General features: G+C 39.9%; 1 protein-coding gene across 3 annotated transcripts; it reads left to right on the top strand.

Moving 5' to 3' along the window:
* The first annotated feature begins 67 nt into the window (after positions 1 to 67).
* kiaa0753 (KIAA0753 ortholog) lies at positions 68 to 26,952 on the top strand. Of its 3 annotated transcripts, none has more exons than XM_012920999.2 (18): positions 68 to 576; positions 4,370 to 4,663; positions 4,768 to 5,029; positions 5,173 to 5,282; positions 5,378 to 5,440; positions 5,859 to 6,080; positions 6,606 to 6,786; positions 7,385 to 7,566; positions 7,830 to 7,960; positions 8,467 to 8,622; positions 9,817 to 9,906; positions 11,538 to 11,625; positions 11,807 to 11,881; positions 12,000 to 12,170; positions 12,385 to 12,466; positions 12,712 to 12,832; positions 18,032 to 18,259; positions 21,708 to 26,952. In XM_012920999.2, the coding sequence occupies exons 1-18, from the start codon at positions 439 to 441 to the stop codon at positions 21,859 to 21,861; spliced, it is 2,748 nt and encodes a 915-aa protein (XP_012776453.2). In that variant the 5' UTR covers positions 68 to 438; the 3' UTR covers positions 21,862 to 26,952. The 3 variants fall into 3 exon arrangements, with proteins under 3 accessions (XP_012776453.2, XP_012776454.2, XP_004558234.2); XM_012921000.2 differs by having other exon boundaries at positions 75 to 576; positions 7,388 to 7,566; XM_004558177.2 differs by having other exon boundaries at positions 80 to 576; positions 8,470 to 8,622.
* The last annotated feature ends 12 nt before the right edge of the window (positions 26,953 to 26,964 follow it).

Genomic DNA, 26,964 nt, shown 5'->3' with positions numbered 1-26,964 from the left:
ATACACTTAATTATTCTCCAGTATTTAAATATGATATATCATATGTGATATATTTAGTGAGAATGCCTATTCTATCACACGTCATTATAAAGCGTTTGCGTTGATTTTTGGCTTATTTGACAAGCCGTAGTTAAAAAAAAACTACTTCCGTCTTTAGGGTTGTGTTGTTGTCATGGCGCCGTTTCAAACTGTTGAGAAGCTAAATTTAAAATTTAAGAGATTAACGAGGTCCTGTATTTTAATTATGCTTCAATTAGCCACTCGGTGCGTATAGCTGACTTATAATTCATATACAGAAAGTGGAAGAACTGATTATTAACGACGGCGAAGTGCCTGAATTTAGTTTCTGGATTGGATTAACTTTATGTTAGCAAAATTAGCTCCCATTAGCATAACATTTAGTATTGTTTACTACAGTGACAACTGTTTTTCGCTGTAATGACTGCACAATCCCTGCAAAGTGGTCCCGGGATTTTCTCAGGAAAGCAGAGCGAAGAGAGAGACTGGGTTGCTTTAGGATCAACCAGAAATGTTCACAGCCGCAGCGGTTTAACGGCTGGGATCTCCCACACCAAGGTAAACAGCACTGAAAGTCTGATAATATTCATCTATCTTTATTATATGCAGTTCATCTTTGCATATATACAATTTGAAATGGAAAAGCTAAGACCACATACTAGTGATACATACACAGACCTGGAGCTGGTTGATTGAGATCAGCTGGTCCTAGAGTGCAGCACAATGTCAACAATAAATCTGAATATTACAGTCCTGAAAGTCATAATATTTATCGCTACAAGGAGTAGAGGCAGTGAAGGTAGAGACATTTAAATACCCGGGATCAACCATTCAAAGTAATGAAAAAGAGGTGGAGACGCGAGTGAAGCGTTTGTGATAATACCCTTTCTCTCTTCATTTTTAAGATTTTTGTAAGACTTCAGTTTGAAGCATATCACTATGTTCATATCACAATGTTTGTAAATAGCTTGGTGTCAAAGTAAAGCGCCTCAGTGAAGTTTACCAGAGATTCATGTACTGTTTTTAGTTGGATTCAATTTCAATTCAATTCAGTTTTATTTATAGGCGCCAAATCACAACAACAGTCGCCTCAAGGCGCTTTATATTGTAGACCCTACAATAATACATACAGAGAAAAACCCCAACCATCATATGACCCCCTATAAGCAAGTGCTTTGGTGAAAGTGGGAAGGAAAAATTCCATTTTAACAGGACGAAACCTCAGGCAGAACCAGGCTCAGGGAGGGGCGGCCATCTGCTGCAACCGGTTGGGGTGAGAGAAGGAAGACTGGACAAAAGACATGCTCTGTAAGAGAGACAGAAATTTAAAAACAAGTGTGATTCAATGCAGGGAGGTCTGTTGACACATGGTGAGTGAGAAAGGTGACTGAAAGGAAATGCTTAATGCATCATGGGAATCCTCCAGCAGCCTGCACCTATTGCAGAGGGAGGATTCAGGGTCACGTTATCCAGCCCTACCTATATGCTTTAGCAAAAAAGAAAGTTTTAAGCCTAATCTTAAAAGTAGAGATAGTGTTTGTCTTCCGAATCCAAACTGTAAGCTGGTTCCATAGAAGAGGGGCCTGAAAACCGAAGGCTCTCCCTCCCATTTTTCTTTTAAATACTTTTAAATACTCTGGGAAAAACAACTAAGCCTGCAGTGCGAGAGCGAAGTGCTCTAATGGGGTGATATGGTACTATAAAATTCATTCATTCATTTCATTTTAGCATCAAGCTAAGGCTTCATTCATTAGGATTTACAGGAAGGTTTACAAGATGGTAGTGAGACCTGGAGATGGTCGCACTAGAATTAGAATAGAATAGCCTTTATTGTCATTGTACAGAGTACAACGAAATTGGAGTGCCACTCCCTTGGTGCAAGTTTCAATAATAAATATAAATGTAAAATATAAAAAGTACAAAAAAACAATTGTAAGTACTCAGACAATAGTATGTACAATATACAGTGGGGCAAAAAAGTATTTAGCCAGCCACCGATTGTGCAAGTTCCCCCACCTAAAATGATGACAGAGGTCAGTAATTTGCACCAGAGGTACACTTCAACTGTGAGAGACAGAATGTGAAAAAAAAAATCCATGAATCCACATGGTAGGATTTGTAAAGAATTTATTCGTAAAGTAGGGTGGAAAATAAGTATTTGGTCAATAACAAAAATACAACTCAATACTTTGTAACATAACCTTTGTTGGCAATAACAGAGGTCAAACGTTTACTATAGGTCTTTACCAGGTTTGCACACACAGTAGCTGGTATTTTGGCCCATTCCTCCATGCAGATCTTCTCGAGAGCAGTGATGTTTTGGGGCTGTCGCCGAGCAACACGGACTTTCAACTCCCGCCACAGATTTTCTATGGGGTTGAGGTCTGGAGACTGGCTAGGCCACTCCAGGACTTTCAAATGCTTCTTACGGAGCCACTCCTTTGTTGCCCGGGCGGTGTGTTTTGGATCATTGTCATGTTGGAAGACCCAGCCTCGTTTCATCTTCAAAGTTCTCACTGATGGAAGGAGGTTTTGGCTCAAAATCTCACGATACATGGCCCCATTCATTCTGTCCTTAACACGGATCAGTCGTCCTGTCCCCTTGGCAGAAAAACAGCCCCATAGCATGATGTTTCCACCCCCATGCTTCACAGTAGGTATGGTGTTCTTGGGATGCAACTCAGTATTCTTCTTCCTCCAAACACGACGAGTTGAGTTTATACCAAAAAGTTCTACTTTGGTTTCATCTGACTACATGACATTCTCCCAATCCTCTGCTGTATCATCCATGTGCTCTCTGGCAAACTTCAGACGGGCCTGGACATGCACTGGCTTCAGCAGCAGAACACGTCTGGCACTGCGGGATTTGATTCCCTGCCGTTGTAGTGTGTTACTGATGGTGACCTTTGTTACTTTGGTCCCAGCTCTCTGCAGGTCATTCACCAGGTCCCCCCGTGTGGTTCTGGGATCTTTGCTCACCGTTCTCATGATCATTTTGACCCCACGGGATGAGATCTTGCGTGGAGCCCCAGATCGAGGGAGATTATCAGTGGTCTTGTATGTCTTCCATTTTCTGATGATTGCTCCCACAGTTGATTTTTTCACACCAAGCTGCTTGCCTATTGTAGATTCACTCTTCCCAGTCTGGTGCAGGTCTACAATACTTTTCCTGGTGTCCTTCGAAAGCTCTTTGGTCTTGGCCATGGCGGAGTTTGGAGTCTGACTGTTTGAGGCTGTGGACAGGTGTCTTTTATACAGATGATGAGTTCAAACAGGTGCCATTCATACAGGTAACGAGTGGGGGACAGAAAAGCTTCTTACAGAAGACGTTACAGGTCTGTGAGAGCCAGAGACTTTCCTTGTTTGAGGTGACCAAATACTTATTTTCCACCCTAATTTACGAATAAATTCTTTACAAATCCTACCATGTGAATTCATGGATTTTTTTTTCACATTCTGTCTCTCACAGTTGAAGTGTACATCTGGTGCAAATTACTGACCTCTGTCATCATTTTAAGTGGGGGAACTTGCACAATCGGTGGCTGACTAAATACTTTTTTGCCCCACTGTATACAGGATAGCAGCATTAATATAATGACATGAGATGGTCGCACTAGAATTAGGCGCATTTTCTGAATATTTGAATGCCATCTAATACACATATTATACATATAGGCTCAAATCTATACATACACCCCCAAGCCTCTGGCATTATTCTGTCTAAATAATTGTTCACTCTTCTTGATAAAATTGGTAGAGTTAATTTAAATTGGTTAGTTTCCTGGCATGAGCCTACACAGTCCGCAAATATTCATCAGGGTTAAGGTCACAGCTTTTAGTTCAGTTCAGTTCATTTTTATTTCAAACATTTCAAACATGTGCCTTCACAATCATTACAAAATATCATTCCATTATTTGTTTGTTTTGTTTGTTTGCTTTGGGAAGACCATTCGAAAAGCTTCACGTTAGCCTGTTTTATCATTTGTAAAATCAGGTTTGATGTGTGTTTGAGATCATGGTCCTGTTCAACATCCAGTTGTATCCAAGTTTCAACAATCTAGCTTTCGCACAAAGAGGATGTTATTATTATTCCATCTGCTCATCTGTTGAAAGAAATCATTAAAAGCCCCAAATTACTACGACATTTATATGATATGGTATACTTTATCGTATGAATCTCTTGGTAATTCTGGTTCCATGTTCCCTAATGATTGTATGTATCCTTTTGACCACAACTATATGCAATGGCACCATTTCCTAAATACCTGTTATTGATAAATATATCTGATTGTGTCTAATCATAATGACTGATTATACCAGATAAAACTGACTTCTGTCTTGCACACCACAGCTGCTGTTCAATGACGCTGTCCCTGCAAGTACTAGAAACCGTGCCACACATGTCGGCCTGCCTGCCCCCATTGTGATAGAGCGACTGCTGCCTGTATCAGAAGTTAAGGAAAATGTGGATAGCACCAGAAGCTCTTTCAGCTTCACCACACTCTCTGAGGAGAGGCTTCAGGCAGCTGTTAAGCAGGCCAAGCGAGATCTAAGACGAAGGCGCCTTGAATCGCTGACAAAATTATCGGCCAAACCTTCTCAGGAGGCCTCACTCTTTGAAACAAGTGATGTAGAACTCCGTCAGGTAATTTAATTACTTTTTGTCTATAATAACATTCTTGTTTATACAATATGAAATTAATTGTTTGTGCCTGTTTAGCAAATGAAGTTTATTTCCTCTCTTTATAGGAGTTTGCAGCAAGTCCAAGTAAGATGATGTCAAAAGCATCCAGTCCAAAAGAGAAGGTGACTGTAGCTGGAGCCAAACGACACACATCCCAGAAACATCCTATTTCATCCATGCCTCGAATGAGCCGCTCACCCCCAACCAGAGACCCTGGCCTTAGGCAGGTAGAAGGAGACAAAGAGGCACCTTTAAGCCACGAGATCCACAGGCTGCAAAATGAACTGGAACTGTATATTCAGAAAGTGGAAGAGCTGGCTAACAGAGGTAGCCCACAATACACCTATAACTTGAAATGCATGGAGTGTAATCATAATTTTGGAATCCATTGCAATGATCACACTTTTCCTATGATTTCACTACTAATGCATGATGCTGATAAATAATGCACAATGTTTTTTAAACAACAGGGGAGAAAATACAGGAGTCATTAGAACCTGAAGAGGAAAACAAGTTGGAGATACGCAGACAGAAACAGGCAGCTCGTTCAGCTCGTATTATTTATGTTCTGCAGCAACAGGTACTTAAATTTCTATTGAATGCCATTAAATTTTTGTCACTGGATTTCCTTTTGCTCTGCTCCTCTAGACAATGTTCTCTCACATTATTTAACAGGTAAAAGAGATACAAGAGGATATAGAAAAACTACGAAGCCAGAAAATGTGGGATGCTAAAAAGGTGAGAAGAAAGTCACATTTTGGACTTCATGGCTCTCCCCTCTGCCTCAGCCACTCGCGGCAGATGGCCACCCCTCCTGAGCTCGGTTCTGCCGAAGGTTTCTTATTGTTAAGAGGGAGTTTTTCCTTCCCACTGTCACCAAGTGCTTACTCGAGGGAGGGGGCGGCATCTGATTGTTCTATCTTTATAATTTTTTAAAATTTGTTTTATTTATTTGTTATTGTAGGGTCTTTACCTTACATTATGAGGGCCCTGAGGCGACTGTTGTAATTTGGCACTATATAAATAAAATTGAATTAAATGAGTAAAATCAGTCGTGTCTGATTTTTTTTTTTTTTTTTTTTATGAAGGAGTTTTGTTTAAAAAAAAAAGTTGACATTTCTGTTCTTAATTTATTTGCATTCTCTTTTACTTTCAGTCCATGGCGATAAACAGGCTTGCAGCTGCACATCGTGGGGCACTGAGGGCTTTACAGGTTTTTATCCATCAACTCTCTGATCTGTCTCACAGCAAAGTGCCTCCTTATTCCAAAGAACTGGGGCAGCTGATTCGCCAGCTCTCTTTGTGCTCAGCTAAAGTTGAAGTGGACCAGGGCTCAGCTGTGCCTGAGACTGCCCTTGACATCCTGCAGAAACTAGAGGTAAGGATCACGATGTAACCGCTGTATTCACAGAGTGATGTGTGTTTTCCTAGTGTAGACTTGGCTCCTGGACAATGCAAAAACAATCAGCGGAAAGAAGCTCAATGTGGCAAACCAGTGCAGTATTGTATTGGTCCCGACTTTAAACCTACTTTCTTATTTTACTTAATAAAGGCAAATATTCATGCATGAATTCCAACTAACTGCAGTGCAGGTTTAGCAGAGCATTACAAGAACAGATTCTGTATCTGCTACTGTTTCTAGGTCACAGATCGAAGTAGTAATACGATTTTAATATGCCTAAATGATATGATTTTTCCAGATGCATCATATATTTTTATTACATGTTATTTTCTTTGTTACATTGTTTATTTGTGATATTACTGTAAACATAGATGACTTGTGCTGCAGGATTAATCAATATTTAGTGGAATTTGTCTAAAAGTAAAACTTATTTTAGGAAAATATATATTTTTTGAATTGAGTGAATAATCTCAGGCTTTGCTGTCACTTCATTTTTAATAGACTTTGGATTCTGCTCTCAGTAAACAAGAGATGCTCATAAAGATGCAGGCTCAAGCATGCCTTCCGCAAAGGAAATCTCCTCATCGCAGCAAGTCTCCTACGACTGCACCCAGGCGTCCCAAACTGCAAGGAATTGCTCGAGGTCCTTGCAAAGCAAAAAATCCCAGAAGAGGCCTCCATGGTGAGCACTGTTTACTAGCTTTGTGTATTTATTAATGCAGACTTCCTGGGTGTTGTTTAATGATTATCATTTCAACTTAAGACCTACTTGTTGATAGAGGCCTGCTGACGAAGGACAAACCATTTGCTCTCCTATGTATATAAAAGCCCTCCAAGGGCTTCTGTGCGGTTCTCTTGGGGCCTCCCACTGTGCGTAAATTGCTGTACCCAGGCTTAAAATTGATCAGGGAGCCAGGAAGTGATAGGAAAACAAGATTTAAAGTGCAGAACTCTGGCATTTGGTCCCCTGCTGTTTAGTATATGAGCAGTTAAGTCCTGCTGGGTATTATTGGGCTGAGAGGCAGTGATGATATAAACACCTAGAGTGAGCCTCATCTGCAATCTAGATCTCCCTAGAAACCTGAACCTAAACCACACATCCACCTGGCTGTCAAGAGTGCAGGCAAATTCTGTAATCGGTGGTGTTGTCTGCTCCCATCAGGGTTCAACTTAATTGAATTGTACTGAAAGGGATAAAGAATCTTGTTTGGTTTTGACTTTTATTTAGTTTGAACTTAAGATCAAAACAAATAAATTGTTTAACTTTTTATTTTTGTCAGCAGATAAGAGAATGGCCTCCCAGAAACCCAAAACTACTCAACAGCCCCTCAATCGAAGAGAGGTGCTGCGGTCTGGCCTGGAGAGCCTCGTCCAGCAGAGGGAGCTGCAGAGACGATCCCATACCAATACTAACAGCAGAAAAGAGCTGCCCTCTCAGAGAAAAACGGCTGAAACAATAAAGGTGCTGGGCTTGTACTGAACTCAGTATTTCACAAGACACAGAGAACGCTTAATAACATGTTATTAGCAACATGATTTGTTGTTTGATATCATACCCTGTGAAAACATATATATATATATATATATATATATATATATATATATATATATAAAATTAATTTTTTTTTTTTTTTTTTTTTTTTTTTTAAACCAATGATCAGACATAACCAATGTGAGGTTAATGTAAACTAATAATTAAATATTTATTTTCTATTTTTATTATAGCATAATCAGATGCAAGATACAGGCTTCCAGCAGCCTACAGTCTCCTCTCGGCTCAGAGTGAGCCAGCTCCCTCAAAAAGAGCACTCTGTGCCCTGGATACCTACATCTCCTCACTCTCCTCCTCCACAACGGTGAGTCTGTTATCTCTCTGTGCAGTCCTCGGCTCACTCGATGATTAATGTCATTATGTAAGTACTGCTTTAATGTCCGAAACGCTGATCTCCAGGTAACAGTTTACATTTAGTATGAAATAATATGTGTGGACAACCCCCCCCCCCCCAAAAAAAAGACCATTTTACACAATTATCTCTTTATGAATTTCAATCAAATTGTGGATGCAAGTAGGCATAATCAGATTATCTGATGGACTAAGAGGTTGTATACATTATAGGATTGTAGATTGTATTCAATGTTACTGGTAAAGTGCAGCACATGCCATATGCACCAAATTTTTCATTTTTCATTGATGACAGTTGCTTATAAGGAAAATCCGAAGAAAAAAAAAGTAATTTGGTAAATATAGTATAAGAGATGTAAGTGTCAAAATAAAAATTGCTCTTTCGCTTTCCATTGAGTTGTGTAATATAGCATCTTTCTGTTTACATTTTTTAACCCATTCATCATTCTCTGCTATCAGCAGATCCCCACAAAGGGGAAGACCAGAGCCTCGTTGTCTCTTTTCTCCAGTGAAATCCTCACCAGACCCTCCAAAGCAGAGGCCTGGAGGTAGTTTGGCAACTGAGCCAGGCCTAAGCTCACAAAGGAAGAAAGAAGCTCAGAATGAAGCATTAAGGTGAACCTTACCTCCCAAAGTTTTGTTTTTTTTTTTTAACCTTATTTTAAATACACGGGTTGGCAGTAATCGGGAACAATAGGGAAATAAAATGTGAAAGTTAATCTCTCTTCCATCAGCTCTCCTCTGTCCTAAGCTCGCTCCCTGCAGATGATCACAGTCTTGTGCCCATTGCAGAAGCTATGTGTAAGCTGGTTGGTTTAGTTTAGAAAAAGGCCTAATTACTCTTGCTTTCATGATAACAGTCTGAGATGTTACATATAAAATCAAAGCTTTGAACCATAAATTACACATCCTTCATGGCTGTTCTTACAGTGATAGTGGAAAAAAGGCAAAAACTTGGCTCCCGTATGAGCAGGACCTGTGACCATAATATTAGATATAAATGTGTTTTGATAAGTCTGTTTTCCTGTTACTGTGGCGCGTTGCAGGCCAGAGGCAGCTGTTGCTAGTGAGGGACCGTCAACTTTTCCTGCAATATTTTCCAACACTGGCTCAGGCTTTCTTCTCTCTAGGGATGCAAATGCACTAGTGATCTGCATGTGCATCTGCACTTTTTGACTCTCTGAAAGGACCTCTGATTGGCCAGAATCTAATATAATTGGCTAGGTTTTCTTAAAACCTGATAATGGAGCCCAACTAATATGCAGAAGTTTAGTTAGGAATTTTTGCCTGATGGCGAAAAATCTGCCTGTCCCAGCTTTTATCGCTTCTACTTATTATAAATATCTTTTTTCAGATTACCTTGTAATCTGTGTCATTTCTGCTTCTCACATTAGATTATCTGTCATAGCAAAATGCCACATGGGTGGAATCTAGGAAAAAGGAACATTAATGAGAACATTCAGAGAGCCATTTCTAACCTTTATGTCAGACCCCACTTGCTGAGAGCCAGAGGCAATACTCTGATTCTAATTCAAAGTTAATTCTTTCCAATAAATTAATCTAGGTGCCAGCTAGATTGAGGCCATTTCTCTTTTTGAGTGATTAATAGTTTGCCTGTTTTATAAGCACCTCATTGATTGAGTGTTCCACATATGTCTCCGTTTAATCAAATCTTAATTACTGCAGTTGTGCTTTCTTATTAATCAGTGGCTATCAGCGTGATTAAAGATGAGGATTATAAATTATTTATGTGCAAAGCTTCTTTGAGCTTACATTTTGCTTCATTTGATGATTGCCTGGGTGATGCAGGAAAGCTTGGCTAGATAAGATGACTGCGCAGAGACTGCAAGAGCTGAACCAGCTGAGTAAAGAAGAGGCTGAACGCATTCAGAGATTAAGGTACAGTACTAATAAAATTATTGTTTTAGCAGATTTGGATCCAAGGTAATGAAGGCTTAAAGTCATGGTGAATATTAATATAGCCAAAAAACTTTTTTATTTCATGTGCCCCCTAATTGCAACCTCTGCAGACACTATGGGATAATAACAAACTCCCTCTGACCGAAATAAAAGGGATTAATTAATGACATAAAAAAGTAAGTACAGTGTGTGTGTATATATAGCGATATATGCACTTGCCCTTTAACCTTTGTAAATACTTGGCATTTATGCTGTTTAAGAAGAAAAACATTTCCCACTCGGTTCATTGTGCTCACAATCAAAGGAGCATTTACTCTGGGAATTACAACATGGGCAACATTATCTACTGACAACAGAACAAAACAATGAGTGGAAAATAATGCAGACTGTGATTGCAGCGCATCCATTCAGCACCAAGGAGAGCATATGTTCCTATAGACCGCTGTGTATTTGTTAATTAGTCACTGGAGAGCCCAACTTTAAAAGGCTGGCAACAAAACGCAATGTGCACAGAGCAAAGTCAACACTTAATTACACTACTGTGAATGTGTGGGTTAACGCTACTGTGTTCTCTGTCACAAAGACGTGTAGGCCTGCTCTTTATTTACTCACCTTGTCAAGAGGGGAATACCACTGCAGGAAACATGTAATGTTAATTAAGAACACATGCAGCCTCTATAGTTTTATGGGTTACGTAACATTAACAAATTTGCACATAGTGTGTTACATGGAAAATTGAATGAAAATTCACCATTATTACAGATCTGTTTTGCCTGTGTGTTATACCCATGGCAGGTTCTTTTTGTTTGTTTGTTTGTTTGTTTGTTTCTGTTTTAAAGCTAAAGAAAGCTGCAGAAAAGTGTTAAAGTGTTTAAATTAGATGTATAACGAGTCACTATATCTGATTTTTTTTTTTCCTCCTGCCACTGTGACAAGTAAAAGCACTAAACTGCTTCACTTGTTTACAGGTGATAAGTTGGACACAATAGACATCAATACAATCAACAGGCTGCATTTTGAATAAAATGCTTATGTCAGACTTAGTGATTCTTTTATGCTTCCAGCTGCTCTCAGCTGGTGAAACTCTTAACTGGCATGTCAGCCTTTATGGCTTTTTTTAAAATTGGTTTCAACAGTGAACGTAACCATTCAATATAATGCCAGCAAAGAGTTTGACAGTTTTGACCTTATATGCCTATTATAATTACAGATTAATGTGAATAATTTAAAAAACACTGAGCCTGATGACTATTTCTATTGTGTGTGAATACATTTAGCCATCAATGATAATGATTGATAGTGATGATTAATTAATTCTCTCATGCATTTCCAGTAATGAGAATGTTTTATTCGACTCAAACGGATAGTTATTTTAAAAGCTTGGCAGAAAGTTTTTTGTTTCTTAATCAGAGAAATTCAATCTTTTAATTAATTCTGAACCCAAGGTGGGCTAAAATTCCAAATATATTTTTAACTATACTTTATGTAAATACTTTTTTTTTTTTTTTTTTTTTTTTTTTTTTTTTTTTAATTTTGTGTCTTTAAGTTAAAGCAGCTCAGCTTCAGAACTTCTGTGACAGCTTGCAGTGTGGGTGTGTTTTGGTTCACAGGTCTGAAGTTGTCTCGCCAACTCAGTGGGCTGAGAGAGCTGAGCAGAAGGCCAGAGAGAGAATTCAGCCCCTTCTGGATGAAGCCCAGGTAGGAGGACTTATCTGCTGTCCAGCTAGTGCCAGAATTTCTTCCTTTTATAAACCTCCTAAAGACAAGGGTGACAGTTGTTGCATGTGAATGATTAAATAAATCTAAGTTTGTGTGTATGCGTGTGTTTGGCTTCAGATTTGCCTCGTAAAATAAACTGAGATTTTTATTGTGCCTTCAGCAAATTGGTGAGTCCAGGAACAACAGAATGAACTCTCCACTGAGGAGTCGAGTGCCTGAACAGGCCGCAGAGAGGGTGAGCTTCACTACAGGAGATTTGACATTTAAGTTTATCATGGCAATGATTTAAAAACTGTGCAGCTAAACTCACAACACTTGTATTTATTTTTTTTTGTAATTATTGCCATTTACAGGCAGAAGAAAGTGCTGAGCAGCTGAGTGAAGAGCTGCTGGACGATTTGTTAGAGGACACCGCCCGGGTGGCGTGGACAGTTAGGACAGACAGACAGCTGCAGGGCATGGCCCAGGACATGCTGCAGGCCCCAACCCTGGAGAGTATGCTGCTTCGTATGGAGGAGATACAGGTGAGAGGGACCCACCAGTGAAAGGTCACTATGGAATTTGAAAGGTCACTGGTTACTGGTTTAGTGTTTATAATGAGCTGTTATGACAGCTGTGGTCTGCGTCTGAATACTGATGCATTTTCCAGACTTGATTACACCGTTCAATTTGTTTGACAAGGCTCTTTGTCAGTAGGATGCTGTGTTTATAGAATCTGGTTCTCTGTGTCTCTGACAGCGGGATCAGGAAGAAGTGAGGAGACGGTTTGCTTCTATCACCTATTCAGACCCTCTTTACTTGAAACAACCAGGACCAGCAGGTAAAAAAAAAAAAAAAAAAAAAGCCAAAAACAGACGATTTCTGCACTTAAACAAAAAATGTTATCTGCAAGTGCAAAACCTAGAAAGTTATTTCACAGACCTTTCCTGTAGGTGGAGACAGTGCTACAACTGAAAAGGCCAGATGTATGCTGTTGTCCTTTTGTCTTTCTATCTGTCTGCTCCTTGCTCCACCCATCCCTCTTAACATTTCTCCCTTCTTTTGCTTTCTCTCTCTTCTTCTCAGGATCCCAGTCCCATGCCCCCAGCTCCAGGCCAGCCTCTCCTCAGCCAATTAGGCTCACAAATCCAGTGCTGAAGCAGACCTCTGCAGCGGATATTGTCCTTGAGAAACCTGTCATGACTGGGTGGGTTTCTCTGTCTTTTCCCCTTTACTGCACAAGTCATTTCTATGTCTCATCTTTAGCTGACGGCTTCCATTCATTGCTGTTTAATTCGTCTTGAAAAGTCAGCAGGGAAATTTTGGAGTGTTCTCAGAATATTAACTGGAGCCCAGTATTATGGTTTGACCTATTTAACTCCCTTTCCAATCATTTGAGCTGAAATTATAGGTCTTAGCCTCAATTATTGGTCATCATAGCTCAGCTCAATGCTCCTGATTGCACAAAATTATGATATACTCCCTTTTTTTAACAAATGCAAATATGTAAATGGTGGATTTTAATTACTTGGAAAGTATCAGGTGACTTTTAATGAAATCTTATGAGACAAATTACATATCAAATTACCTTTAATGACTTGCTTTAGTTGCTGATGCTGTAATGAAGAGAAACAAACGGCATCTTCCACAGGAAGTAATTCAGTGCTGGTTTAATTGCACCTCTAGACTCAATGACAAGGAAGTGGTTAATGTTCTTTTTTTCCCAGCTATACACATTTAGTCTTTTTCCACATGACGTGTGTGCCCTGTAATCACTGTTCCACTGGGAGTCCTTACTCATCCTGCAAAACTCACTTGGTGGCTACTGTACCCAGGGCAGACTCTATTCCTGACTCTGGCAGCAGACTCCACAGGGAGACCCTCCACTGCCCAGGGCTTTAGCTGCAGCTGCTATACTGCTTAAATTAACGAGGAACTTGGAAGGAAAGAGAAAAGAGACTGGAAGGGACTAGAAGTTGTTGACACAGACAAGCCAGCAGGATACTTTTAACAAATTCAAGCTGCAAACATTAGCAAATTAAAGTCTGTCAGTCTTCATCTGCCTCGGGTTCACTTCACTTGATGGAAACTTTGCCTTAAGAGCCACTTTGCTTAACTGTTCTTAATGCATCTATCAAGCAATAACTCTGTTCTCTGGCAAACATAACACAGGTGCTTTTTTAAGAGGTGTCTTTTTTTTTAATTAGCTGTTCATTTTAGAGGCATCAAGCCTTCCAGCTTCTTAACGGGGACAGTCATTTGATAACTGCTAGCTCATTTGTTCTGAAACACCTTGAATCACTGTAGCTCAGAACAGACCCGTCTGCAGCACTTTCATCCTCAGTCTGAATTACAGCTCCTCTAACAAGTGCTGGCAGCCCACTGGACCTTTATGTGTTTTGTTTTGGTTGACACATTAAATCACAGTGGATGTGATTGGTGTTTGTTTTTTTGTTTTTGATTTTTTTTTTTTTGACATGGATCAATAGAAAAACACTTTGATTTGAAAGCAAGTACTAATCTTAGTAAACAAGTTGACTAGAATGCTTATGAATAAAAGAACACACAAGGTGATTGTGTGTATTGAGCCCCTTGAGTTATTATCACAAGATAAATAGTAATTCGGTTGTGCTGTGTATTCAGAAAAAGGGACGATTGTACCATAACAAAACAGTTGGTGATAATTGAATTAAATTTAAATTCACATAGATATCAGTGAATAATTAATCGGCTCAGTATTTCAGCTTTTTGCAAGGCATGTTTTATCTGTATTTACTTGTTTTTTTTGTTTGAAAGCATTTGAAATTTCTTGGTCATGCTTAGAGAAAAATGCAGCTGGTTTCTGTTGGTACACAGATCGATTTAGTCTCTTAGTGAAATCAGTGAGGTTGACAGAGAAATTCAGCAGCACAGAGGGTGAGTAGCTTCGCTGTCTGCTGAGTCACACATGCCATCACAGAATCCTTTTTCTTTCTTTCTTTTTCTTTTTTTTTAACCATAAGATGCTCGTCAACTTATCTAGTCCAATAAAGGCAGTAAGACGAGACTGATGGTGGTCGTGCCATTAGCTCTTGTATGCGTAGTATTTTTAGGCTCTGAGGTTGCTTGTAATGTAGTAATTGTACTCATTTGCATATGAAAAAAGGATTCTATATATTGTCCCCATTCTCTATTCTCTAAATGAAGCATGACCCAGCCTGTTCAGCACTTACTCCATGACTACTGCACTATCTAACTTGCGAAAGAATAAACCTCCCTGCAAGACACTGACAGATTGTTTGTTTGGTTTCTTTCTAAAGTGCAAGAAGGAACTTGTTGTCCACCTACAGTGTCTCTTTTTTCACAGTGCTTTGTCCCCCTTAGAAGTAATAAAGTTGGAAGTAGGGAGTCGTTTGGAGTGAGATGGGGAGAGAAATTGTGTTTATTAGGCACATTGTTTTACAGAGCTGTCTTTGGGGGACACAGAGTTGCTTCGTAAAATGAACTGAGCTGTAAGGGAGATGCTTTGGCTACCTGTGCTGAAGGATAAAGAGGCCCAGGTGTCACATAGTGCAACACATACCAGCGCAGATGAAGGGATGAAAAGCTAATGCGGAAGCAAACCACCAAGGATGCTCTGTAAGTTAAAAAGCCTCGCCTTATGTTGTTGCAGTCTATACGCTAAATTTAACTGTTGTTGCTTTATAACTTTAGGTTATGTCAGATTGTGTGCGCAGCAGCCCTTTGTATAATAATCACAACTACAACTGCCAAATAGTTCACCTCTCTCACCAAAATGATCAGGTCTTGAGAAATAATGGTAATTCTAAAACTGATGCCAGAGAGCAGCAGGTCATCCCACTGGTTGCTCTCTAAGGAGCATCATTTTCCAGACATTTAGGAAAGTTATTTTGATAAGCAGCTTTTCACAACTGCAGCTCTTTCCTGTTGCTTCCGCAGCCCTCGGATCGAAACCTGTGGTTAAAAATGTGGTTTGTTTTTCTTGCTGATGTGGGATTGTGTTAATCCTCTGTCAGTGTTGACTGTCCTGGTGTTCAGTGTAGCAGAATGGTGAGGTTTAATTTGGGAACGGGAAAATGAGCAAAGAGCTCATCATGTGTGTTGTTTCAGCCCTGAGTTGTTGTTTACAGCCCACATTTTTCAGTCCTGAGAGACACATCAGGCGACATGCTCGTCATTTTGTGCCTCACACACATATTTATACACACCATGGGGGAAAAAAACATGCCACGGAAATAAAGCTGCATAATTTTCTCAGTGTGACTATCAATGGAGGCTTCTTAGGTGCTACTGTTTTATAGCTAAGAGGGACATTGTCACATGGTATCGGTTATCGGTTTCCTGATTTTTGTATTAAGTAAGCTGGTTTTCTGTAAGCACTGAGCCAAGGAAGGTGAGAATTGATCGGGAGTTTTCAAAAGAATACTAACTGAAAGAATAAAATAGTTTTATATTTAGTGAGTGCTGCTACTCTGTTCTTTTCTTTTAATCTATGCTGACTATAGTCGGGGTTACTTAGTAATGACAGGAGAGCCCAGAGGGTTTTAACACTTCCACTGACTCTAACCAGGCGTAACGCTGCCTTTGTCACGCTAAATACTCTTTCCAAAACAGCACGCGCTTCTTACCTTGGGTGTCTTTGTTCAGGTGCCTGTGCGAGCGCTGTCAAACAACCACGGAGACAATCTTTTAACACATCAGCAGAGCAGCAGATAAGATTTATGTATCCATGGTGAGGAGCCCAAACCTCAGTCTCCCCCATCCCCCCTACAGCTCCATCAGCTAGTCAAGCAAATCAATAAAAAGATAAGAAGCTCACTCAGAAAAATTAAAAACCGTGCATTTATTTTATTTATTTATTTCACACTGCTCTCTCCCACCTTTTTCCTCTGTGGCTACAGTTGTCCCCTCCTGTATGTCGTCACTTTGTAACCTGGTGGATTTTTAGTTGTGATGTCTTCTAAGTTCTGCACCCACATTTAAATCAGTCCAGTGCAATATTATAAAAGAGGATTTTCTTTTTGGAATATTGAGGGTTTCTGTTGTTTTTTTGTTTTTGTTTTTTTCCCCCCAGTATCCTCCACCTGTTTCTTTCCACACTGATCTTCCCCGCTGTCACTGAGGGTTCATTGAGCCTCGCTTGAATCACCCCCTTACTATCTCTCAGCCACTTGTGGTTTTATCTGACTCAGCTTCAGCCCAGCTTGCATCCCTTTTGATATATCACATATGGCACCGTCCTGTGCCAGGTCCCATCTTTGCCAGGCTCTGCGTGGCTTTAGCTTTTGTTGAGAAATGAGAAGACAAACCTGAGGTGATCGCGCTAATGGCTAATGCTGCTTGCTTGTTTGGGTTTGTGTAAATCCGGTGTGCAGGCCAAGTTGCAGGTGCTACAACGTGATGGATAGAGGATGTTTTGTTAGTGTTTCAGCATTTTGGTACTTGTATGCACTAGCCAAACAGAAAGGTACACAGAGTTGTGAAAGCACAGATTAATGAAATGAAGGTTCATCATGGATGTCTCATTCAGTTTCGAGTGAATTTCATACGGCACAATAGAGTAACAAACTATTACTAAGAATTTGTCGTGATATTTAATTTGCAAATCTTTTTCTCAGCACTCATATCACCATTTCACAGATTGTTATGCAAGACCAATCTTGCTTTGCAGATGGTCTTTTGTGCCAAAGTATCTGAATGGTTTTCATTCACAGAAAACACAGGCTAGTCTATTTTCTTTTCAGAAGCGTGGGAGCCATTGCGACTTTAAAAATAAGCGAGTTTGCAGGGTACAGAATTGTTGTTTTTCCTGTCAAACAGTAAATCGACCCATTTCAGACTGGAAGCATGGTTCGCTGTGCTGGCACTTTGATATTTATGGCCACCCCATGGGTTGCAGCCCCAATAGTCAACACTGAAACAAGTTTAGCTGAGGCCCAGGGAGCACAATAGAGAGGCACTTTGCTTTGGAGCTGCTGCAACACTAAATATAGCACAGTGAGCGCCATTGCAAGAGCCAGGCTGATTTGTCAAAGCAGAGAGGATTATAAAGTCAGACCACGGCGATGCCCAGCTGAGCCCCTGCTCATTCTGAGCAAGGGGCAAGCAAGAGAGCTGCTTGCACTCTGACACCTCTCCTAAATTCATCATCTACACCCTCAGTTTGTGTTCTACTGCAGTTACCTTTTCTCCACATAAACATCTCTTAGAGGTCATCTTCTCATCGTGTTGCTTTCTCAATGGGATTCTCACTCTTTCTATAATATTATGAGCTTTTTACCTGCCCTAAAGTGCCTTTAAAATGATATAAAACTGAATTGAACTGAAAATACAATTTTGAGATATTGAAAAAATATGTTTCTTGGTCTCACCTTCTGAGCATCGTCTTGTTTTTCCACATTCGCAGCTTCATGTGTGAGAACAGCCTGACAGAGGAGGCATCCCAAGATGAGCAGCATCCTGCAAACAACACCATGTTCCCTGGCCCTCTGGAGGGAAGCAAGGCGCCTGTTATCTCAGTGCCAGGCAGCATGCTGAGAGGCATTCGGCAGTACCGGGAAGACTATGAGGCTTACCTGCGCGCTGTGGCTCATGAGGCTGTGGGCAGCTTCGACCCCTGGGCCGTTGCAGACGGGTAGAAAACTGATTGTTTTAATAATGACTTAAGCTAATGAGACATGTGCATAAACATGATCAGGGAATTTTGTTTGCACTGGCTGATTGCCACCAGTGTTTGAAGTATGCATTGCAGTTATGATCTGTCTCAGTCATCGTGATAGTCTAAAGTGCTTGAGTTTAAGACAACTGCAGTTGTATTTTTAGATTTTTAAAGATGTTTCACCTTTCATCCAAGAGGCTTTTTCAGTTATAAAAGCTGATAGGGAGTCTCAGGAATTTACCTCTTAGTGGGGTTGTCCCACTGAAGGTGAGAGTCACTGACCCACCTTGTCATTATGTGAGTGATTAGAGTCACGTGAGCCAAGGTGTCAATTCGCTGCTCCATCCTAACATCACATGAGTCATTATGGTCACATGGGTCAAGGTGTGAGTGGGGCTTGTATGGTCTGGGGAGGGATCTCAATACAGTGCTATAGATAAAGATTTTTATAAGCTCCCTCAACCGCTCGAGCCTTCTTGTTTTGTGTTTAGCTTAAGCTTAAAGGTAAATATGTAACATGGCAGTATAGGAGAAAAACAGCTTGAAACATTTACATTTAACACCTGTGACATTACATGTGTGCATAGATCTCCACTAGTGCTACCTTTGCTTTGTATATTGGATGGCACAGTGCAGTGGTTAGCCTTGTTTTTTCACAGCAAGAGAGTCCAGAGTTCAAATTCACTGACCATCTGGGTCCTTTCTGTGTGGGTATTCCCTGTGCCTGCTTGGGTTATTTCTAGATACTCCGTTTGCTGCCCAAAGACATGCATGTTAGGTTAATTAGTGATTGATTAATTGGTTGTAAAATACTGCATGCTCACATCTACAGCTATGTTTGTGTTTCTCTCTGTGTTAGCCCTGCAGTAGACTAGCAAACTGTCTAGGGTGTACCCCAGCATTTGTACTGTGACAGCCGGGATAGCCTCCAGCCCTCCCGCGACCCTGAATTGGACATGCTGTTAAGAAAATAGATAGCTGGACATTATGTCTTGTGTTGCACTCATCTCCTTCTGTGTTAGCATGCTAATCTGCTATTGCTGGCCCTTCTGCTATGTCACTTTGTACCATAGGATGTGAGAGTAAGTCAGTCTGTGCTCGGTCCAACATGAGAGACAAAGTAGCAGTGCTGCCCAGTTAGATTTTTCTTTGCCATGGCCTAACATTCTGACCTCTTTACAGTCATTTCCAACACAATCAGTGAATTGAAATTGTGAACGCAGCGATGGCTGATTCATTTGCTATAAGACTGATGGAGAGCAGGAGATCCTGTTGTGCGTGCTTTACTGTGTTTCTGCTTCCTTTGACACAAATTATGAAGTTACCTTCCTTGGCCACCACACAGGCAACAACAAGGATTGCATTATGGATGTTGGTTGATTTCTGTCCTGCACCAGTGTCCGATGATGACAGACATAAACACTGGTTGTGAAGTTACAGCTTCCTCTCTCAGAATAAGTTATCCTTCTAAATGCACATTAAGTGTTCATGTATATCTTTATTAAGGGGCATTAGCTCTCAGCAGGACCTTTTTCAGTGTTCAGTTTCATCTAGAACGCCCTCAAACAATGACATTTTCCACCTAATATAACTATTTGCTATGAATGAGTGTCTTCAACGCTGCAGCAGTTTCAGAGTGAAATATGAGTTTTTTTTAAGTTGTCCTACACATTAATGATATGACATGCTTAGTGTTTGTAACTAGAACCACGCTGAAGCAGATCTGTCCTTTCTGTTATTTATTTTGTCCCTGGATGCGATTGACGGACACTGTGCACAGCAGGAGGCGCTCACTCAGAGAGGATCATGCAGAGTTTATGGTTTGCATAGTGCGCCTCTGTTGTTCGCCGCCGGTCTTCTCTCCCACTCACAAACTTAGAATACTTGACAGGCCGCTGCTGGTGCAACGCTGGCTTCGTGCCATCATTGTGAACATATTGAACTTATGCGTTTAATATATGAGTTCTAAACTTCTGAAAGCTGTTTGGGATACCAAACAGCTCGATAAACTGTCTTTCTTAAGTTTAGATCTGAAAAACTGTCCAGTCCCACCCATGGCATCTGGCTGACTGTGTCACTGGCTCATTATCAGTTTCACATCAAAAAGCCAAAGTTTTTAAGACATGAATCTGTACTTAGAAAAAACAACAACAAGATATTGCGTGAGAAACCATCCAATTATCTCAGTGTTTTTGGAGACGGAGAAGGCATACGTATAGACTAGTATGACCCCTGCTGCTCTGACACAGCGCAGAAAGCTTTCTGTGTGATGAGATGGTAATGAGCAGCCCTGTGCTGCTGTGGAGCCTTACCACCTGGAGGATCTCATTCATTCTGTCTGCTAACAGACTGATTGCAAGATAGAAAGACGTCAGCACTGCCAAAACAGCTATTTGAATTTCTTTATGCATGTAAATAAAACTTAGTGGTAGGGTCCTAGGATCCTAGTTCACTTTGTATAAATCTGCTTTTTTATTTTGATTTTCATACATTAGCATAAACGGTACACTGTGCAGTCACTGGTGTGTTAAATATAAAGATAACTTGGAGTAATTCAGAAGGGCAAGCACGGTTCCTTGTATATTGATGTTAATGATATTTTATAATGCCTGTTCCCAAACCACAGCGGCACATTCTTCTCTGGATTTCTCTCGCTATATGGTGCTGTGAGCAAAGTGTTCTTGTCATGACCCTTTAGAGGAACAGGGAGTTCAAAAACGCACAATTACTCTGATAGTTTTGTTGCACTGACGTTTCAGTGGATATGTGAAAGTGTTTCCCATTTTCCCTCATCCTCTATGTCCCTGCCTCAGTCTCTGTGTGTGTGTGTGTGTGTGTGTGTGTGTGTGTGTGTGTGTGTGTGTGTGTGTGTGTGCTGACCCAGATAATGATCAAACACTGAAATTTAGCTTGGTGCTGCACACAGTTCACGAGGCTTCAGAGTTATTTTGCTCTGTTTTATGTTTTTAAACTAAGTTTTGCATGTGCACCTCTTAAAAAAACAGATACCACATTTGTTCAGAGAAATCAGCTTTAATTTGACCTTCTGCATTTTTGAAGATAATGACGCAAGACTGATGATTTACATTTACTTTGAAATTATAACCACTGCGTACAAAGGACATGTTTCAAGTGATTTGCATTTGCCATTGTTTTCAGGCCCACTGACCTTTTTATTTTGCATGTCTTTCAAAATTTCTAGCCTAAAATCTTGTGAGAAGACCGAAAATAGCAGGAGCAGCAGCAACATAAATACCATTGTCATATGTGATTTGTTTTGATGCCACAAATGAATTCTACCAAATTGAAGCGTATACATTTTCAAATTTTAGAAGACTTTTTTTTTTTTTTTTTATACAGGTTATATATGATTTAAGGAAAATAACCATGTTTTCTAACATCTGCACCTCTTATCCTCTCACAGCTTGGCTGACGAGTTGCTGTCGGAGGCTCTGGCTGACGTGGCAGCAGAGTTTCAGGATGTCGTGGAGGAGTATGCTGAGGCCGTCTTCACCTCTGAGTTCCTGCAGCCGCTCCGGTCACCACCCGCTTCAGTTGCAGCGTTTTCCGGACAATAGGATGCTGCAGCATGATGGATGCAGCATTATCTTTAAAACCTTTGATATTATGTTTGCTGTGGATGGAAATTTTTACCTTGTCAAACCCTGGACTACTATTATTTATTATTTTTATATAGAGTATTGTATGTTTTACAATCAGATATTTTATTTTTGAAAGTTTTTATTTATTTGATCTTAGACAAAGGTCTAAAAACACGTTCATAGGTAACTTCTGCAATGACACAATATGATTTTATTTTACTGGGATCACAGATTTTATTATAAAGCTCGGCAGAAGAGATTGTTGAGTTACACAGGGAGCATTAGTCACATTACTTCTTTTGGTCCATCTGTATCTGTGTTTGCATACCTCTGGGAAAGTTAGTTTAGTGTAGATAAGCTTAGAGAGACCATTAGAACATTACAGAGGATTATAAGATTACAGCCGTCCCCTTGCACTTGGTCTAAATCTCCCTGAGGATTACTCACACTTATTATTTTCACATTGGCATATGGAAATAAATTAATTGCATACGGTTTCCACCAAACTGATGTAGAAAGCCAAGGACATGGTGCGCTTAAGGTCTTGTAAATTGATTTCTCATTCATTTTAATGTCCAAATAAAGCGTCTCAGCACAGAAAAAATACTTCCCTCTAAATTTAATGTGTTATCCCTGTAATCTCTGTCCACTCTGAGGGTTGGACCACATGAAAGGAAAGTGATAAGGGTATGGTTAGGGATTCTTTTTTCCTTTTTCAGGCTTTTGAACTTGGTTGAGAACTATTTTAATAATTCTCTTTTCTGTGCTTTTCTTTCTTAATTGTGGTAAAATGTGTAGCACAAATTAAACAGGACAAACTTGACAGGCTGAGAAAATGTCTGAGTCCCTTGAGAGCAACATGAAAGCCAGGCAGATAGAGCAATGGGGGCACATGCAGATGCTGCACTGGCCTGTGGGGACCAGCCTTTGATTGGGGACATACAGTGACTGAATGAATTAGCTCACACGGAATCAGCTGCCCCGTATTTCCTCTCAGGCTGTGTTGTGTGTTTTTGTGTGTGTGTGTTTGTGTGTATGAGGGCGTCAGAATGCATGCAAGCTTTAACAGTCTCATGCACAGTGCACATTTCCCCTTTGTGATCTCTGATAAATACAAACTGGTACGTTCAATGTGAGGGAGGTGTTGCTGTCTTTGCATAGGTATAAGGAAGGCAGGTAGCTCTGACATGCGACTGGGAAACATCAAAGACCATAAAATAATGAGTTGATTTATGATTATTTTTAGCTTTTATAGTTCAGGAGACGTTTAAAAGACAAATCAGTGTATATTTGCTTTGTCAGCACTACTTAACATCAGGGAGCAGCTTAGCAAATCTTACAGTAAGACCAAACTGTTTTGATCTTTGAGGCTTTACTGTGGTCGACTTGGATGTCCTTGATTTTTCAGCGTTAATGCTGTAACCACCATGCACAAACATATTACTGTGGAAAGACCAGAATTAGAACAGTTTTGCTCATCATTATAATTTCAAATGATCACAGAGATTCGACCTTGCCAACGGTCAGCGCTGACTCATTATCAGAACACTGACTGCAATATATTCACGTTCGCAGGGGCACTTTGGCATGTAGGTGCGTTAAAGTTGCTTTGTGGCAGTCGGGTCTGTTTTGCTCAGTGTTTACAACAGATGGATCCTTGCTTGTTAGTCATGTTTGCTCCTCTCGAGGGATGTTCTGTCGAAGATGAAGTATCTGAGGGATGATTTCTGCTGAGATGCTGGCCATCACTGAGCAGTCTGTCGCGCAGACACCATCGTTTGCATTCTCATATTTTCCCCTTTTTTTTCAGACAGTTTTGAGACGCAATTGGCCATCTGAGATCTCATTAAATACATGACTGAAGGGAAGCATCTGTCACGGCTTTGCATTGTTGGGATTAATAATACCTCTCAGATTGAATTGTTTGTTATGTAGTTATTATATGAATCGAGTCCTTGCAGATAGCCAACTATACTCACAATGATGGATCATGAGATAGAAATGATTATCTGTCAAGCTCAATACACGTGCGTACAAGGCAGAGTGAACACGTTGGAGTTATTTAGAAAAACTAGATATTCTTCGTTTATTTTTTATTAATGTAAGATACAGTTGAGTATAGGCCGACATACAAAATAGCTCACTTCAGCAGGAGGAGCAGCATGACCTTTATTTGATACCGTGGTTGATCAAAGGGTGGGAGAAGTAGTAATGCTCTCCACTTGAAGTCGCAATACCACAGCGTAAAAAAGTTCCATTATTAAGTAAAAGCCCTTCTTTCAAATGTGCAAAATATATTCAGGAGAAACTACGGATAAACAAAGCGTAGCCTGTAGAACAAATTAAAAGTGAAAGCATTCAATGCATAATGATTTTACAGAAACTGGTGTTTTCAATTTTCATGGTTGATGCATGAATATGTTAGCAGCATGTTGCTGTAGGTGGTTAAAGTGTAATAATACTATAGCAACAACTACATTTGATAAGAATTTAATATCATTTGCAAAGGTTAAATAATAAGCTAGCCTTAAATGTACTTACAGGAAGTAGACGTAAGTCAGTTTGCACCCCAGTGTAATTTACTCAGGTTACAATTATAAATATGTTCACTACATTAAAAATCAATTCGTAATACCTATAATAGTTGTGTTTTATATGAATAATGAACAATGAAACTGCGGAGTGTTTTTACTGTTATACCTGAACTCCAGAAGAAGAAAATATGAATTGGATGATTAATTGGAAAGCTTGTTTCCTTGAGATTTCACAGCAAATGAAGCAGACATGATATCGGAAGCGGATTAAAAGTGTTGAATTTATATTTAATAGCTTTTTACTCTCATTACAGTTATGTTGCTTATTTTGACTGCCATTCCTTTTTTTTCTCCAGTGCATACCTCCACTTCTCCAGGATTTCTTTCACTGACTCCCTACAGATCACATTGTCATCTGTGAACCATGGACACTCCTGCATCCTCATCAGTCAACCTGTCCATCAACATTGCATGGAAGAATATAAGTCTCTTATTTAAAACAAAAAAACAACCAAGGAGTAAAAATACTATTCCTAAGCTTGAAATGTATTTTGTTCCTTTCCTATTTTAAGTCATTTTCTTTTTTTCTTTGTATGTTTTAATTATGTCTTAATTTATTATTTTCATAACTTTATAGTGGTGTGCCCTGTAGGCCATGTCTCCTTTAAAATATAGATTTTAATGACAAGAGACTTGCTGGTTAAACAACAGTTCAGTTCTCTTCTAAACCTCCAATTCATTCCTATTGGATCACAGTACTTCTCTAAAGCTGCTAATATGATAAAGAGGACAAAAGGGTCACAGCAACAGTGAATTGTAGGGTTAAACAGTAGAATAGTAAGTATATCTGCATGTGTGTGAAACAGCAAGCCACATCATCAAACAGCACATTAGGATAAAAACAGCCAGCTGACAACTTCACCTTGCGTGAGAGTGCTGTGACATACAGCACGGTGTCTTTCCTTCCATAAGGTTGCTGGATTATTTTTTAAAGACAGAAAAGAACAACAAATCTGCACCTTGGGTGCTAAATTCAGTTTGCTGACTGCCTGCACTGTAGTTTGTGAGTCTTTTAATGGCTCCCAGAAAGCTTAATGCTGCTGAAACAGTTCTTTCATCCATTTTTCAAAACCCCTGCAGTGTTTATACCAACAAAAACATTTAGTGTGATTGAGTTTCTTTCTGACTTTACTTTGTAAGACTTTAGTCATGTTTACAATGAATTTTCAGTGCCTAGACTGGCTCTGAATTGCCACAGAGATCTGTTTTTTTTTTTTATATATATAATTGTATGGTTCAGTAAAATATTTCTTACTGAATACTGACATCAAATAACATCAAAAGCCACTGTTGAGAAGCAAAGTGCTGCTTTGAGTTGTGTCTCCAATGGCATGAAGAGAAGTCTTCTTACAAAAGAAATTCACATAATTCAATTAGCCTTTCTTTTCCTCTTGGATTCAGGCAGTGCTGCCATTTGGTGTAATCAGAGCTATCTGTCTTCCTGTCTTCCTGGCCTTAAGGCTTTTCCCTATTAGTTTTCCTTAGTAGGGATTGCAACTCACTGTTCTACACCAGAAGTGTATTGGTATTGGCTTCCATGATAAATACAAATTGGCTGTGTGTATTCCTAGTAGAGTCTGGTAATGTAGAATGTCTGGCTGTCTTATTCTAGGGTGATGGTTCGGCCATCACCATTTCCCCCATCAATATTCATTTGTGTGGACGTGACTGCCGATTAATGCCACAACCAGACCATCCTTAAGGGACTGTGTAAGCTCATGTGTGGTCACATATGTGGATGCCAGTGTTGAAAACAGCAGGTGTTACTGTGACCACTTGACACACTGCTGCTTAATGTGCACCATAAAGAAACGTGAGGGAAGCTATTCTGCAGCTATTCGGGTCAAGTATCGCAGGACTGGAGGTTGAAATAAGCGTAGAAATGAATTAGAGGAATCCATTAGGTGAAGCATCTGTGAGATTAAGCCAGATCTCACAACTGGATTTAAAGGATTTAAAGCTGCTGAGAGAAACGTGGTTCATGTGCTTCACCCATGTGCTTTGTTTTGATGGTTGGTTGTATTTTGAAGCACTTCTCAAAGCCCAAAAGATTTGCTTCTCTGCCTGAGTGACTGCCCAAGCTGACCGACCAATCTGGCATCTGCTGCTTTGTGATGGATGGTTTAAAGGGGTGCTCGCTCTTCCCCTCCATCCTGTTTCACTGCGCCCCCATGCTCTTCTTCTTTATGCCACATGTTTTCTATATCAAAATTTCTATTTTAATTTATTTATTTTTGCTTACAGCCAAACTCTATACAGCAAAACCAGATTGTATGACACTGCAGAAAGACTTTAATCTACTTTACATTTAATATTCTGTGTATTTTTTCTACTCTTTCATTAAAGCTGTGCCTTGTTCTTTTTTAAACCGGACTTTTGGGACCCCAGCACACAAATGCAGCAACCTTTCTTACAGAGTATGTGTAATTTCTGCAAAGGCTTCTGGCATGATAGATTAAATAAAACTGATTTAAACTGCCTTGGC

The sequence above is a fragment of the Maylandia zebra genome, linkage group LG14, assembly GCF_041146795.1.
Source record: "Maylandia zebra isolate NMK-2024a linkage group LG14, Mzebra_GT3a, whole genome shotgun sequence".
NCBI classification, from domain to species: domain Eukaryota; kingdom Metazoa; phylum Chordata; class Actinopteri; order Cichliformes; family Cichlidae; genus Maylandia; species Maylandia zebra.
This window is presented reverse-complemented; position numbering and strand designations above follow the sequence as displayed.

Excerpts from the sequence above, each read along its gene's own strand:
- kiaa0753 (XM_012920999.2), top strand. The coding sequence starts at position 439 with ATGACTGCACAATCCCTGCAAAGTGGTCCCGGGATTTTCTCAGGAAAG. Across the intron at positions 5,441-5,858 it reads AAATGTGGGATGCTAAAAAG|TCCATGGCGATAAACAGGCT; the intron begins GTGAGAAGAAAG and ends TTTTACTTTCAG. Across the intron at positions 6,081-6,605 it reads ACATCCTGCAGAAACTAGAG|ACTTTGGATTCTGCTCTCAG; the intron begins GTAAGGATCACG and ends CATTTTTAATAG.